This window comes from Pelodiscus sinensis, chromosome 23, assembly GCF_052426305.1.
Source record: "Pelodiscus sinensis isolate ZL-2025 chromosome 23, ASM5242630v1, whole genome shotgun sequence".
NCBI classification, from domain to species: Eukaryota; Metazoa; Chordata; order Testudines; family Trionychidae; genus Pelodiscus; species Pelodiscus sinensis.
Genome location: NC_143074.1, coordinates 7,405,782 through 7,422,377, shown reverse-complemented (window position 1 = coordinate 7,422,377; position 16,596 = coordinate 7,405,782). Strand labels below are relative to the sequence as shown.

Sequence of the window (16,596 nt, the reverse complement as noted above, 5' to 3'; positions counted from 1 at the left end):
GGGATGGGCCGCCCCAGGGACAAAGGGGGGGGCGGGAGGAGGCGAAGGCGCCCCGCACCGGAGGGGTCGGGCTGTCCCGGCCGTACTACACGCCGCCAGGGGGGTTGCTTCCGGGAGTGGGGCGCGGGGCACTGCCAGGGCATGAATGCTCCCAGCCACCCGGGCGCCCCACTGATTGACGCTTTGCTGTGTCTCTCTCCGCAGGTGGTCAAGGCCATCAACCGGGTGCTGCTCCGCAGGGTGGTCCGCCTCGCCGACCCGGATGCCGTCATCCGGGGATTCGGCGCCCTCGGCTTCCCCAACTGCGGGGGGGCCATCGACGGGACGCACATCCCCATCCGTGCCCCGGAACACCAGGCGTCCCGGTACGTGAACCGCAAGGGGTACTTCTCCGTCATCCTGCAGGCCGTGTGTGACCACCGGGGACAGTTCACGGACATAAATGTGGGCTGGTCCGGCAAAGCACACGACGCCCGGGTGTACCGGAACTCCTCCGTGTGCCAGCGGCTGCAGGACGGGACCTTCTTCCCCGACCGCCACATCAGGGTCGGGGATGTGGACATGCCCGTCTGCCTGGTGGGGGATGCCGCCTACCCACTGCAGCCGTGGCTCATGAAGCCCTACACGGGGCACCTCAATCCCTCCCGCCAGGCCTTCAATAACAGGCTGAGCAGGGCCCGCATCGTGGTGGAGGGGGCCTTCGGGCGACTGAAAGCCCGCTTTCGATGCCTCCTCACCCGTCTGGACCTGGCCGAGCACAACATCCCTCCCGTGGTGGCGGCATGTTGTGTGCTCCACAATTTGTGTGAGCGGAAGGGGGAGGCTTTCTTGCCAGCCTGGATGGCTGAGGCTGACCGCATGGCTGGACACTACGGTCAGCCCCGCACCGCCGCTGTCCGGGAAGCCCAGCGGGGGGCCATCCGGATCCGGGAAGCCCTGCGGGAGAGCTTCCAGGTGGAGGAGGAGGAGGACTGACCTCTCCCTGCATGCCCCACCGGGGCCTTCTTCCACCCTACCCCCCCCCCTTCCCCTTTCCCCTCCCTATCTACTGTACAATAAAGACACCTGTTTTTCAAACAAAAACGTCTGTTTATTTCAGAGAACTGGGGTGGGGGAGGGAGGAATGAAGGTGGGAGAAGGGAGGGGGAAACCTGGGACGAGGGAGCTGGAAGGGGAGGGGAGGGAAGGGAGGAAGGGAAAGGAAAGCTCAGGGGTGGGAGTCTGGGTGCCTCTCCCGTCTCGCCACACTGCGGGTCCGGGGGCGTCGGTGGGGAATGGTTGTGGAGGGGGGGGCAGAGAGGACAGGGGGTGTGGAGGAAGCAGGAGCGGAAGCAAGAGCGGAAGCAGGAGGAGCAGGGGGAGCAGGGGGAGCAAGAGGGGGAGCAAGAGGGGGAGCAGGGGGAGGAGGAAATGGAAAGCGGTCCAGCAGGCTCTGGAGGTGGCCTCGCAGGGCACGTCCCTGCTCCTCCAGGGCCTCCAGACTCCTCTGGCGCAGCCTGAGGTCCTCCTGGACCCAGTGGTCCTGGAGACGGAGCTGTCGGTCCAGGAACCGGAGATGCCGCCTCTGGTAGTCCTCCTGGTTCCTGGCTGTCCTGCTTGCCCGGGCGCGGGCGGCTGCTGCAGGCGGTGTGGTGCGCCCTGCAGGCCCCGGTGCTGCAGCTGTGGTGCAAGAAGACTAGCGGTCAATTACCCCAGGGGCCCAGGTGTGTGAAACCCATCTCCCCTCTGCAAGGCCAGGGCCCCTGCAGGATCCCCAGCTGCTGCTCTGTGATGGGCAAGGCCCAGGCGCACGGTCCCGGGGCTCCCTCTCGCCCCAGCCCCCCGTACACATAAGGGGAACAAGAGGGTACTCACAGGTGGACGCCTCCCCGGCCTCTGATGATGCAGGCGAGCGGCTCTGTGGGGTGCCTCGGGGGTCCCGGGTCCTGGGAAGGCTGGCGGCAGGCTCCTGGCTCTCAGAGCCCTCTTCCTCCTCCTCCGTGTCCAGGAGCGGTCCCTCTGCCCCGGGGTCAATCACGTCCCGGGGGGCAGGGACGGCATGAGGCCCCAGGATGCGGTCCAGGGCATGGAAGTGGGGGCAGGCCTCCGGGTCAGCCCCTGGCAGGCAGGCCCGGGAGTAGGACTGCCGCAAGTCTTTAATCTTGCAGCGCACCTGCTCCCGGCTGCGCTGGTGGCCCCTGGCGGCCAGGCTGGCAGCCATGCGTCCATAGACGGCCGCGTTCCGGTGGCTAGTGCGGAGATCGTGGACATTTGAGGCTTCCCCCCAAACCTCGATGAGGTCCACGATCTCCGCACTTGACCAGGTGGGCGCCCGCCTTTTGCGCCCCCGGGCAGGCTCCCGGGAGCCGCCAGGCTGGTCGTGGGGAGCAGTGGAGGGCTGGGAGCCCTCGGATGGCTGGCTCATCCTGTGGCAGGTGCAGGCTGTGCAGGCACGGGTGCTTGCAGCCTTGCAACTGGCACAAAGTGAGTAGCCAGCCCGTGGCCCTTTAAGGGCTCCGGGGCCGGGAGGGGGGCAATAGAGTTTCCCTGGTGTTGGCCAGAGTGGCCACCAGGGAAACCTGGGAAGCCTTAGCCTCCCACTAGTTCGAACTAAAGGGCTACACAGCCCTTAGTTCGAACTAGCTAGTTCGAACTAGGCGTTAGTCCTCGTAAAATGAGGTTTACCTAGTTCGAACTAAGCGCTCCGTTAGTTCGAATTAAGTTCGAACTAACGGAGCGCTAGTGTAGCGCATAGGAAAGTTAGTTCGAACTAACGTCCGTTAGTTCGAACTAACTTTCTAGTGTAGACATACCCTCTCTGCTTGTATTCACTACGTTAGGCACACCTCCAGACTTCTCGGTGAAGACCGAAACAAAGAAGTCATTGAGCATCTCCGCCATTTCCAAGTTTCTGTTACTGCTTCTCCCTCCTCACTAAGCAGTGGGCCTACGCTGTCCTTGGTCTTCCTCTTGCTTTTAATGTATTTATAAAAGGTCTTCTTGTTTCCCTTTATGCCTGTAGCTAGTTTGATCTCATTTTGTGCCTTTGCCTTTCTAATCTTGCCCCTGCATTCCCGTGTTGCTTGCCTATATTCATCCTTTGTTATTTGTCCTAGTTTCCATTTTTTATATGACTCCTTTTTTATTTTGAGATCATGCAAGATCTCCTTGTTAAACCAAGCTGGTCTTTTGCCATATTTTCTATCTTTCCTACACAGCGGAATTGTTTGCTTTTGGGCCCTTAACAACGTCCCTTTGAAATACTTCCAACTTTCCTCAGTTGTTTTTCCTTTCAGTCTTGCTTCCCATGGGACCTTACCTACAAGTTCTCTGAGCTTATCAAAATCTGCCTTCCTGAAATCCATTACCTCAATTGTGCTGGTCTCCCTTCTACCTTTCCTTAAGATCATGAACTCTATTATTTCATGATCACTGTCCCCCATACTGTCTTCCACTTTCAAGTTCTCAACTAGTTCCTCCCTATTTGTTAAAATCAAATCCAGAACAGCTTCTCCTCTGGTAGCTTTTTCAACCTTCTGAAACAGAAAGTTGTCTCCAATGCAGTCCAGAAACTTATTGGATAGCCTGTGCCCCGCTGTGTTAGTTTCCCAACATATGTCTGGATAGTTGAAGTCCCCCATCACCACCAAATCTTGGGCTTTGGATAGTTTTGTTAATTGTTTAAAAAAGGCCTCATCCACCTCTTCCACCTGGCTAGGTGGCCTGTAGTAGACTCCTAGCATGACATCACCCTCATTTTTTACCCCTTTTAGCTTAACCCAGGGACTCTCTACACAGCTATCTCCTACGTTCATCTCCACTTCAGTCCAAGTGTGTACATTTTTAATATACAAGGCAACCCCTCCTCCCTTTTTTCCCTGTCTGTCCTTCCTGAGCAAGCCGTACCCTTCCATACCAACATTCCAATCATGCGTCCCATCCCACCAGGTTTCTGTAATACCAAGTAAATTTAAAATAATAAAAGAGCCACTTAGGGAGCCAATTTTAGCTCTGTCATTGGAACAGGGAAGGAGAAACAGGTTGAACAAGTCTGACAGCTCACACCTGGAAGACATGTAGCCTACTGATTCGGAGTCCTGCCCTCTCCCACTTAACCTCACAGAGCTCTAGCAGTGGAGCCTCTGTCCATCCAAGTTTCTTTACACTGACACTGTCTCTCTCCTTTTGCACTGCATTAAACACAGGCTGACTGTTCTGCATTCCCACAATAATTGCAAGCCTTGGTGAGCATAGTCCACAATTCCTGCCTTTAGTGTTAACACAATTTGTGACCCACAACAGCCAAATTGATTATAATGGGCAAAACACCATTGCAACAATTGAATGGAGCAGAGCTAAGCAAACAGAAACAAACTGTATTTACATGCATACACCCAGAATCTCTTTCTTTAAACTACGAGTGTTTCTTTCCTTTGTGCCAGGTTAAGCACAGACTTTCTTCTTTTTATTCCTACCATAATTACAGATAATGCAATTAGCATTAACACAATTTGTGACCCAACACCAGCCAAGTTGATTACAATGAGCAAAACACCACCCCATCAACTGAATATCTAGAATACCTAAGCAAATCAGGCAAACTGTATTTACATAGACACAGGCAGGGTTTCTCTCCCATTCCAGCTGGCTGCAATGGAACCATTCATACAGACCCTGTTTACCTCCTCCCCACCAGCTGAGAAGATGTCATGCCTGAAAATCGCACTCCCAATTATACTAACTATATGAGTTCTCCTCAAAGGGTCAGAGGAACCCCACCATGGCTTCCGCTATCCCCTCCAGGTGCATCGTAGTTTAGTCTGTTTACTGGCCTTATAACCTTATCATGCCTATTGAGAGGGGGCACAGCAGGGACCATGGGGACTTTTTCTCAGGATAGGGGTCATGAGGGTTCTCTTCAAGGTGCCCTCTTTATAGGCACTGGACCTTGCATCTCTTGCTGAGGTTCTGGAATATCCAAGGCACCAGGGACACTTTCCACTTGAACAGCCCCTCTGTCCACCAGTCTGAGTGTGTCTACACAGGTCTGTTTTTTCTTCCAGGAGGTCTGCGAATTTGGGTAGAACAACTTCATCATCCCAAGTTGGTCTTGTTATGGACGGAGGATTGCCATCCACTGGCCTAAATATTTCTGCCATAGCATTCAGAACCAAAGAAGTGGAGCTCTTCCCATGTTCAGTTGAAGGAATCCAAAATCTGGGCTCCATTCTAAGATACTCTATGGGAGCATCTTCCTTTTCAGGTTCACTTTCAGATCTGCTGGACAAGGGTGGATTAGCCCCATGGGGCTCACTGCATGTGTTGGGTGGTGGTTTTGGCCCAGCACCCCTTTTTCCCCCAGGCTTTATGACGTGGTCCATTTCATGAAGGGCACCTACCAATTCTTCCACAGGCAGTAGAAGATTCCTGTGCATCATCTTTATTTTCCCTGCCCCTGTCTCAGGTTTGATCTTGTAGACCAGCAGATCTCTTCGTTTTTCCACCACCAAATGGCTGATAAACCCTTGAGATGACCCTTATTAGCGAACATGTTAAAACTACAACCTAGCTTGTCTACACTAGGATTTTAACATGTGTGAGCTGAGACGTGTTAGCTAATCCATGTTTTTTTCCCTAGCATAGCTCCACCTCTGTGGGCACGACTACACTGCAAGTGAGGAGAATGATTGCAGGAAAGGTGCCAACTTCAAACTAGCTAGTATGGGTAACAAGAGCCCTGCAGATGGGGTGGCTTGTGCCTAGGCTAGCCACCTGCGGACAACCTCACTGGGGAATCGGGGTATGTACTCAGTGTGAGAGCCAGTCTGTGCTGCCACATATTAGGGGGTTGGAGCACGTGACCTATGAGGAGAGGCTGAGGGATTTGGGTTTGTTTAGTCTGCAGAAGAGAAGAGTAATGGGGGATTTGAGAGCAGCCTTCAACTTCCTGAAGGGAGGTTCCAAAGAGGATGGAGAGAGGCTGTTCTCAGTGGGGACGGATGACAGAATGAGGAGCAATGGTCTCAAATTGCAGTGGGGGAGGTCTAGGCTGGATATTAGGAAAAACTATTTCCCTAGGAGGGTGGGGAAGCACTGGGATGGGCTCCCGTGGAGTCTCCCTTAAGTCCTGGCTTGACAAAGCCCTGACTGGGATGATTTAGTTGGGGTTGTTCCTGCTTTGGGCAGGGGGCTCTTCTAGCCCTAGAACTCTGTGTTCTATTCTACGAGCTACACTGGTGGATTAAAGCTGGCACAGGTCCCCACACTGCAATCACAGCGTCACGTGCAGTATGCACATCCCTCTGCCTCTGCTCTGCTACCCCTGGGATGACTCTCTGCGCCTCTCCCCCTCCATGGACTGTGTCTGTTGTTTTTCTCACCCCCATTATCGTCCCCTACAGATGCCACTAGACCATATCGGCCCAGGGTCATTCATTAATGCCTGCATCCCAATTCGCACTGTTGGGAGATTGGTGCATGTGTGTGATGTCACCAGAAAGGCCTGGCTGGCCCATCCAAAGGGTTTTTTGGGTAGGCCACTGGGGCCTCCAGCCAGACGCTGAAGATACTGAAGTGTGCCAACTTTGGGCAGATGTTCTGCATCTCCCTTTCCTGTTCTGGAAGGGATTGCTGGGGTGAGGAAAGAAAGGAACGGAGAGGGGGTCAGTCAGGTAGATCTGCATCTGCTCAAGCCTAAGCCCACAGACCCAGCTGGGGAAATCCTCTCCTAGCAGCCAGCGGATTGAGATCCTCCGGGGTACATGCCCAGCTGTGGCCAAGCTGAGCTGAGTGCAGTGAGGGTGGGGAGGGGTGGAGATGGCTCTAAGACCCTGGAATCCTCAGATTTTGTGGCTGGGAGGAGAACATAGCTGCCGACTGTGGGTTGCATCGGGCCTGAGCGCTCATGGAAGCAAATAGTGGGTGCTCAGCATCCCCTGGTCACAGGTGCTCAGCAGCCCCACCAATCAGCTTTTTGGTGGCTGGGGGAGGCTCATGGGGCAGGAGGCAGAGAGGGGGCAGGGCCTTGGGGAAGGAGAGGAGAGGCAGCATGAAGGCAGGACCCCAAGGGAGGGGGGAGGGTGCAAAGAGGCAGGGCAAGGGGTGGGTCAGAGTGGGGATAGAACCCCTTCCGGGAAAGATAAAAACCAGCTTTTTTAGGAGAAGCCAAATGGGTTCCACCTCAATGTCCCTCAGGGGCCATTCCCCCAGGAAGCATCTGCAGAACACACCACACTTTGCACCCACATGTGCCTTCCACCCCAACACTTCCCTGCCCCAATACCCCCCTTCACCTGATGGGGGATGGGTGGTGTAGAGCCAGCTACATCACCTCAGTACTACCCATGGGTTCTCCAGCATCCCAGGAAGACACAGGTGCCCCTCTAGAACAGCCACAAAGAAGACAGAATAGGAGCCAAAGATCTGGCCCATTAAGCCTTCATCACAAATCTCCACCAAACCAAACTGCCTAGATCACATCCGGGCTCAAAGCCTTCAGCTACTTTTCCCTATTTTCTATATTTCCCCCTTCGGATTATACCTAGCACCGGCGTGCAGCCTGCCAAGAGAGCACAGAGAGGATGCCACCTTCTGCAGCGCCCATAGAACGTCTATGGGGTAAATTGGTTTGGTCTCCTACCTAGCTCCCAAACAAGCCTGGCAGATGCGGGGCTGGCCCAGGCACAGATCAAGGGGAAAACGCCAGGCAGGTCAAAGAGTGCTGTGGGAGAGGGGGGGGGCTGTCTTGCATTCCTGAGACAAGCACTGCATGTCCCCCAAACTGACCAGTCTGGAGGTTCCCAAGGAGAGCACAGTGCTTAGGGCTGAGGCTCACAGTCAGGTCCATGTCTCAGGCACAACCATTCGCCCGTCCCACACCATTCCCCTTCTATGTGATTTCTACGGGGAACCTTACCCGGGTGCCTCCATCATCCTGTTCCTAACATCGTTGCAGAGGTCTAGCCAGGTCCTGGCGCACTGCCTGTCACTTTCTGCAGCTTCGGGGAGATTTCTGATTTCTGCTGCACAGAGCTCCCTAATACAAACATCCTTCCCCTCCCCCCCCCCCAGCTCCCCACCTTGCTTAAAATGAATAGACCTGAACTGGAATTAACCCCAGCAGGTGTCTACAAAGTGCCATGGGCCTGCAAAATTCGGACAGATAGAAACGCCATAGGACGCAAGAGCGGAGAGCTGCTGAGAAGGCAGCAAATGTAAACGGGGGATCTGCTGTCGCCAGATGGGACACGGGGAGCTGATCTTCATTTGAATAGCTTGCAGGCTTTACAGCCAGGCAGAAGGAAATCATAGAAAACCCATCTAATGCAAACTAATGCTAGTCATTAGAAAACCGAATAAACTGGCACCATCTGCATCGGGGAAAGACATTAGGAGGAAGGCTTCAGAGCAGGTGCCATAGCGAGAATATATCAGTGTTGAACAATTCGCCACCCCATTTATTATTGTTCTTTGGGGGGATTTTTTCTTTAAATAGACAATAACCCTCGAAGAGCCTTGTTCATACGGTTGGATTGTGGCCAAATTTTCACAGGTGCTGAATACAATACGGTGCCCCCTATAGTCAGTAGGCTCCATGGATGCTCAACCCTTCTGAAAATGAAATAGCCCCTTTTCCTTCCTTTGCACCAGGTGCAAGAGCCGTGATCAGCTCCCTGCGACTTCGGAAAGGAAAAGAATCCAGGGTTGCAGAGTTGGCAACAACCCTCAGCCCTGAGAAACAAGATTCCCAAAGCGGCCACTTAAAAATAGTCGAATGGTATTTGATGGTTGTTTGTAAAAAGTAGACAAATCAATAACTCGCTCCCAGCTGCAGCCCATGTGTGCATTCTTCTAACCCTAAGGAAAATGCAGGCAATGTGTGAAAAGGGAAACTGTTGAGTTAAAAAACTGATCTTTGATGGAGAGGCGGGGGTGAAACAAGCTTGCCTTATCTATCACACCTTACATTAGTCACAAAAGGGGAAGTTGTATTAAAACCGTTCCCGGAGTTTCTTGATTTACCAGTTTCACTCAGCCTACCGAAGGAATTTCTTGTCAGTTTCAGAGACAGGGTTGCAGTTAGCGGGTGCTGGAATAGAGGTGCTGATTTGAAGCCCTCCACAAAAGATTTCCAGCTAGATGTATTTGCAGCTGACTTCAGAATCAGGTTATGTCTACACTATGGGGTTTTTCAGGGATACTAAATGTGACAGACCCCGCCCCCTGCTTTATGAAGTGGACTCCTAGACATGCATATACATATCTCAAAGGTGGTTTGAGTGAATTATTTCATGTAACCCATCGAACTTCATGTCATGATCTGCTGGTTCTGTTGATCTTACTCTGTTGTATGTATCATTTGTGTGTAGAAAATTAGACACATAGGGTATGTCTACACTACAAAGTTAATTCGAACTAACAGACGTTAGTTCAAATTAACTTTAATAGGCGCTACACTAGCGCTCCGCTAGTTTGAATTTAAATCGAACTAGCGGAGCGCTTAGTTCGAACTAGGAAAACCTCATTTTACGAGGATTAAGCCTAGTTCGAACTAGCTAGTTCGAATTAAGGGGTGTGTAGCCCCTTAATTCGAACTAGTGGGAGGCTAGCCCTCCCCAGCTTTCCCTGGTGGCCACTCTGGCCAACACCAGGGAAACTCGTCTGCCCCCCTCCCGGCCCCGGACCCCTTAAAGGGGCACGGGCTGGCTACGGTACCCGTGCCAGGTGCAAGCCTGCCAGCACCCAGCCAGCAGATCCTGCACCTGGCACAGATCGAGCCACCTACCCTATGCCCCCCAGCCCTCCCCCTCTTCCCGGGACCAGGCTGGCGGCTCCTGGGAGCTTGCCCGGGACCGCAAGAGACGGGCACACGCCTGGGCTAGTGCAGACATCGTGGACCTCATCCACGATCTCCGCACTAGGCACAGGAAAGTGGCCCTCTAGGGCAGGAGAGCTGCCAGCCTGGCCACCCAGGAGCAGGTGTGCAAGAGAATTAAGGGGGTCCACTGAGACCCCTGACCCTGAGCCCTGAGCTTACAATGGCCGTCCTGAGCCAGACCAAAGGTCCATCTAGCCCAGTAGCCTGTCTGCCGACAGTGGCCATCGCTAGGGACCCTGGAGGGGATGGACCGAAGACAGTGACCAAGCCATTTGTCTCGTGCCATCCCTCTCCAGCCTTCCACAAACCTTGGGCAGGGACACCACTCCTACCCCCTGGCTAATAGCACTCCATGGACCCAACCTCCATGACTTGATCACACTTCCCTTTAAACTCTGTTCTAGTTCTAGCCTTCACAGCCTCCTGCAGCAAGGAGTTCCACAGGTTGACTCTTTGCTTTGTGAAGAACAACTTTCTGTTACTAGTTTGAAGCCTTCTACCCATTCCTTTCCTTTGGTGCCCTCTAGTCCTTCTATTATGGGAACTAATGAAGAACTTTTCTTTATGCACCCTCTCCACCCAACTCCTGGTTTTAGAGACCTTTAGAGTGCTGTGATGTGCCCAGTGTGGACACTCAGGACAATCCAAGCCAGGACTGCTTTGCAAGCGGGGCACCCCTGAGAACTGTCTGTCTGGGGTGGGGGTCGGGACACTTTAAGCACAGCCCTCGGCTAGCCTGAGACAGCATCTCCACGCTCTAAGTCCTCGTCTGATGCCCTGCCGGCACTGCTTCTGGCCATCCTTAACCCCGCTTCAGGGTCCACTTAATGTGGACATGCTAGTTCGAATTAGCAAAATGCTAATTCGAACTAGTTTTTTAGTCTGGATCCATTAGTTCGAATTAGCTTAGTTCGAATTAACGTTGTAGTGTAGACGTACCCATAGAGTGGGGAATACTTGGTGAGTTTTAAATGTGTGAATGGGAGACATGGAGCTGCAACTTCTGGATGAGCCACTGTTAAACAATCTTTTGTCTTTGAATCTGAGCAGTGGCTGGTAGGGAGTGGCCTCAACTCCTTAACAAAAGGAAAAGGAAAGGAGAGGCCTGGGTCTTTTGGCTGGGCTGCACCTGAAGGAAGGAGCCTGAGACCCCAGGGTGGGGAAGAGAGCCCTGGTTTAGAGTGGCAGCTGGAAAAGAGGTTCTAGGGTGAGTTTAAGGTTGTACTGAGGTTTCAGTGGAGAATTAGCCAAGTGGTTTTGTTTCTTTTGATTTGTAACCTACCTTGCTCTGCTACTTTCTCTTATTACTACTTAAATCCTATGGCTTCAACTTAATACAACCATTTCTATTTTCTATCAAACCAGTGTAAGCGATTGTTACCTGGGGGGAACCAGTGTGCACATTCCCCCTTTCATTGCTAAAGGAGGCTCACCTAATTCTTTGGGGTTTGATCACATCTGGGGAGTGCTCTCGCAGGAGGCTGGGCCCTAAACTGCACTCTCCTTGGACCTGGAGTGGTTCAGTGTCTGTACTGCTTCTCAGTAGGGGCAGGGACCTCAGCTTGGGGCCTTGGCTGGGGGAGACCAGCGGAGCTGGCCCAGCAGGACCAGGCAGTGAGGAGCCTCAGAGAGCGGGAAGGCGAGTGGCAATAGCCGTGTCGGTCTCCTGGGAGGCTCCCCAGAGAGGCCCCCCATCACACAAAGTATCCCAGAAAAACTCCACCGTGTCCAGGGAACTTGTCTGCCCTTCTGCTTTTTTCTGCAGAAGAACAGACACGCTCTTTCGGAAGCCCTGTCTTCCTCCTTCCACGAGGAAGAAGGGCTCTTCTGAAAGGGGGAGGGTATTTCCAAAATTTGGCCCAGTGTAGATGGGCCAAATTTCAGAAAAGCCTCTTCTGAAAAAACTATCGGAAAATAGTATGCAAATTGTGGAGCGTATTTTGCATTCCATTAACGGATAGGTCACTGTAGTCTAGACATAGCCAGTGACCATTATCAGGAGATGGAAATCAGGAAGTACAAAGACCAATATAAATCCAAGGGGAAAGAACAGTGCAGGAACTGTGAGAGAGGAGAGGCTGAGGCAGAGTTATATCTTACTCAGTGGCCCATATACGAGGCAGGAAAAGAAGACGATTTCCTCAAATGATCAGGAATCATAAAAGACATCTCGTCAGAAAGCAGGCAATGACACAAAAACATGCTGGGACCTGGGAGCAAGGAATGATAGCAGAGAAGAACCCAGGAGAGCAGTCCCCAAAGATGGGAAATAGACCCTTTTCCTTCCTTTGCACTGGGTGCAAGAGCTCATCCTGAGTTGACCTCATCCTGGGTTGGTTGCACCTGATTGTCTTTTCCTTACTTTGGCAACACGTGTCTAGCTTTTTGAGCCAATAAAACTATTACATCAAATTGAAATTGACTTTGGGAAGTGAGCCTTGAGCAGTGTCATCCCCATGGGCCTTGATGAGCTGGGTTTTTAAGCTGCCTGTGGGAGAAAGCCCTGTAGGAGAGGAGGCCACAGAGACATTTCTATTGACATTGAATTGTCTTGCAGAAAGTAACAGAAAATTATACAGTCTATGAAACTCTATAGGGTATTAGAATGATTTCTATAGACTTCTGCTAGGGTACATCTACATTGCAGTGCTATTTTGGGACACTGGAGGTATCTTGAAATAGCTGTTCTGCATCTTTTGAGCCCACCCGTTATTTCAAAATATAACAGGGTCGCTATTCTGACATCCCTGTAAACTTCATTCCATGAGAAGTAAGGGACAGTTTGGAATGGCGATTTATTTCTATATATGTGCTGTGTAGACAGTGCCAAATTTCAAAATAAGCTATTTTGAAATTAACTCTAAATAAGCTATGCAATTTGCATAGTTCAAATTGCATAGCTTATTTTGAGCTCTGGGTGCAGTGTAGATGTACCCTCATTTTCTATTAGATCCCTTTGGCTTTATCCCTATTAAATTCTGAGAACTTTTATGTTAGGGTGCCAGCAAATAATTGCTGCACCTCTGCACAAAGATAAGCTCAGTTATAAGGTCATAACTGCACTGGAGAAATTACATAGATTGGAAGACGTGAGGAACCATCTGTTCAGATCTGCAAAACACAGACCATTTAATTTACTTCCATTTACTGAGCCCAAAAATTTGTTGTTTTGCACCAACATAATTTATAAGACAAAACAGCACCAGGACAAGTCTTGCTTTATGTTGGCACAGCAGGTCTGCATTCAAAGTAGGAAGGGTAACAAGTTCTTCAATGTGGACTGGGCCTAAGATACCCAACAGACAAGAAAATTAGCTAGGAGCAAAGGAAGGAGGAATTTGTGTAGAGCCAGAGGGCTTAATTTCCTAAGTATACGTCCATTACCTTTCAGGGAACAGCAGGAGCTCTGAAATCATCATCAAACAGAATGGTATTTGGCTTCCCTGATTGTGAGCAAACAACTAACCAGAATAGAATGGCCACTCGCGATAATGAAAGCAATCCAGTATACTGATGACAGTGCATGTGTATCCAGCAAGGGAAGGGGAAAGAAAGATGCAATTTCTAAAGACAGGGTATTACAACCTCTTTATGGCTTTGCGGATCTGAAGATTTCATCTCCTGAGTATTGTGAAACATTAGTACATTCCTAATGTATGAATTAATGCTATTTTGCACTAACATTGCATCTCCTATCCAGAGATCACAAAGCACTTTGCAAAAGTGGGTAAGTAATCATGGCACCTTCATTTTACAGATAGAATAAGTGAAGCACTACGGTGAAAGCCAGTGATTTCAATGTGAGTTACATGCCTAAATACCTTTGAGGATCTAGGCCTAAGAGACTTACCCAAGGTCACAGAGCAGATCATCCCACTACTTACTCAAGAAGTGAGGATAGGTGCTACTGGGGGGTTTGGATAATGCCTTCTTATTTTTAAACAGAAATATGATTTCTTGCTGTTTTTCTTACTGACCCTTCCTCTCCAGTATTTGCTAGTCTCTTTCTCTCATCAGCTCTGGTTTCTCTTTAAATCGACTGGAAAATCTTTGGGGTAGGGACTCAGGATTATATTTTGCCACATACGTGGCAACGTCATGTAAGACACACTCATGAATGTGAACAATAACACATCACTCAGGCACACCCTAGTGATGGGTTGTAGATGGTCTGTTCAGCCACTGGCAGGGAAGGGGTTAACACAGCTTGCTGGTGTCTGCTTTCAGCTGGTAAGCCTGGTGGCTGGGCTCTGCTGGAGAGAATGACTGGGGTAGGAGAGGCTGTAAGAGGAAGGAGCTGAGGAGGCTCTCTCATGAGAGCTGCTGTGTTGCTCTGACCTGGGAGCAGCTAAGACTGGTTGCAAGAAGCCCACTTGGTCTCATGTACGGTCCAGTTCTCAAGTGCCCAGCACCTGTAGCCGGAATTGGATTTTCAGCAGAAGGTCAGTCAGGGCAAAAATTGCATTTTGGAAAGGATTTCAAGATGTCACCATCTGTGTTCATTCGGATTAGGAGTGAAACCCTGAAATTCTCCACAAACTAACATTAAAAAAAGTCATTTGGGATCATTTAAAATATTTTGTTTCTATTAAACTGAAACTTTGAGATTTGATTTTGTTTTGTAAAAATGTTTGATCATAGAACATACAAACTAGGAAAGTTAAAATATATTTTATTGTGAATATTTCAGCAGTTACACCGTTACATTTGGAGGGCACAATGTCAGAGGCTACTGTGCAGGATGGGCAGGTGGGAGCCGGTGAACGCAGGGAGCCAGCTCAAAAGTCTGCACACCCCGGTGCTCACCTCTCCCTCCCTCTTCTCGCACTGCTACAGAGGCAGCAGAGCAGAGGAAGTGGGGAGGAGCAGTGGGGTGCTGGTTTAAAAGCTGGCTACCTGCACAAACCAGCTCCTGCCTCTCCCCTCCTAACCCTGTGCTTCTGCCTCTTAAAGGCAGTAGCGTAGGGTGGGAGGGATGCATGTTTCCGTGGACATTAATTGATGAGCCTAGGCTTAATGGTTAACCATGGAAACTGTTACACTTTTAAAAGTTTCAAAGCAAGAATTCATTTCAAAGGACAACATTGAAATGTTTCATTCTGGAAACGCTGAAACAAGATATTTCAATGTTGTTGGAACTTTTTTCACAGTTTTCCTCCAGAATGCAATTTTAGCAACAGCTACATGATTTCACCAACAGTGTTTCTAGACTACAGGGTTTTTTTGAAAAAAGTAGCCTTTGTTTGTAAAAAATTCATCTGCCTCTAGACTGCAGCCGCCTTCTTTCAAAAGTAAATTGGAAGAACGCAGCAATTTTTTCGATCTCAGTAAACCTCATTTTACGAGGAATAACGCCTTTTTTTGAAAGTACTCTTTTGAAAAAAGGCGCTATTGAATGCAAACTGTGCTTTTTCAAAAGAGAGCATCTATATTCTCTTTCAAAAAAGCGGCTCGCTTTTTTGAAAAATCTGTTTGTAGTCTAGATGTTCTCTTTCGAAAGAGGCTTGTAGTCTAGACATAGCCCAAGTGTTTTGCCTTTGACACAAGGCTATTCTCCAGCAGAAATTTGACCATCAACAGTTTTCCAACAAACTCCATCCAGCAGTTTCGCTTATGGCAATTTTGTGACTTATTTCTTGTCTAACTTTAGCTTCAACTTTCTTCCACTGGGTCACATTATGTCTTTCTTTGCTGGATTGAGGAGTCCTTTATTCAATAGTTGTTCCACATGTAGATAATTATAGTCTGTGATCAAGTCACTCCTTCAGCCTTTTCATTGCTAAACCAAAGTCTCTTGAGTCTCTCTCTAAGGTAGGAACCTTTTTGGGTCAGGGGCCACTGGCCCACAGAAAAATCAGTCAGGGGCTGCACACAACTGAGAAGCAAAAAACAACATGTCCCCCAACATGAGAATGAGAAAGACACCCCCACATTCCTCTTGCACACCAGAGCTTAGTGGGGCCCAGGCTAGTAGATTTTGTGGGCTCCAGCCCTGCAGGGAGGCCAGCCGAGTTGGGACTACAACACCAGGGCAGACTCCCCAATATTGGGGGGAGCCCTACACTAAGGGAACCAAACTATTTCATATTAAACAAAGAAATGAACAGGTCCTCCTTGGCAAGAGCCGATTTTGCACCCCCAGCAGAATCCCCTCTGCCATATATTCAGATGGCCCACAACCTGAGAGACTGTCTCCTAGAGAGAGCGGGAGTACAACCCCAGCTCTGTCTGCAAACAGGCGTCCTACAACCTCTGACCTCATTCAGAGCTTTGGCTCCAGTCTCCCGGAGCTGTCTTGCAGCCTCTCTTAAGTCCACTGAGTATGATCCAGACAGACCTCTTGCATAGGACAGAATGGTTCCAGCCCTTGAAGGCTGATGAGAGTCCTCACTAGTGTTAAGTATCAGAGGGGTAGCCGTGTTAGTCTGAATCTGCAAAAGCGGCAAGGAGTCCTATGGCACCTTATAGACTAACTGAAGTGCATGCATCTGACGAAGTGGGTCTTTGCCCATGAAAGCTTGTGCTCCTACACTTCAGTTAGTCTATAAGGTGCCACAGGACTCCTTGTCGCTCTCTCTAGGGTTGCCTCATAATGAGGAACTAGAATTATATTCACTGGTCATCCTCAGATTTTACTTGTTTGGCTAGTACCTTCAAATGTGCCTCCCTTTCCTTGAAAAGAGACTTAAACACATTGTGCTGTTAAACCGCTTTTTTCATGTCTTCTAGCTCCCACTAGG

General features: G+C 50.3%; 1 protein-coding gene across 1 annotated transcript; it reads right to left on the bottom strand.

Annotated features, from left to right (window-relative positions):
* Window positions 1–1,062: 1,062 nt before the first annotated feature.
* On the bottom strand, window positions 1,063–2,706 carry LOC149521738 (uncharacterized). The gene is made up of 2 exons (XM_089772979.1): window positions 1,855–2,706; window positions 1,063–1,659 (listed from the first exon to the last, which is right to left on the bottom strand). Exons 1-2 carry the CDS (start codon window positions 2,402–2,404, stop codon window positions 1,208–1,210), a joined length of 1,002 nt encoding a protein of 333 aa, XP_089629105.1. The 5' UTR covers window positions 2,405–2,706; the 3' UTR covers window positions 1,063–1,207.
* Between the last annotated feature and the right edge of the window lie 13,890 nt (window positions 2,707–16,596).

Excerpts from the sequence above, each read along its gene's own strand:
- LOC149521738 (XM_089772979.1), bottom strand. The coding sequence starts at position 2,404 with ATGAGCCAGCCATCCGAGGGCTCCCAGCCCTCCACTGCTCCCCACGAC. Across the intron at positions 1,660-1,854 it reads GGCCGGGGAGGCGTCCACCT|CTGCAGCACCGGGGCCTGCA; the intron begins GTGAGTACCCTC and ends CTTGCACCACAG.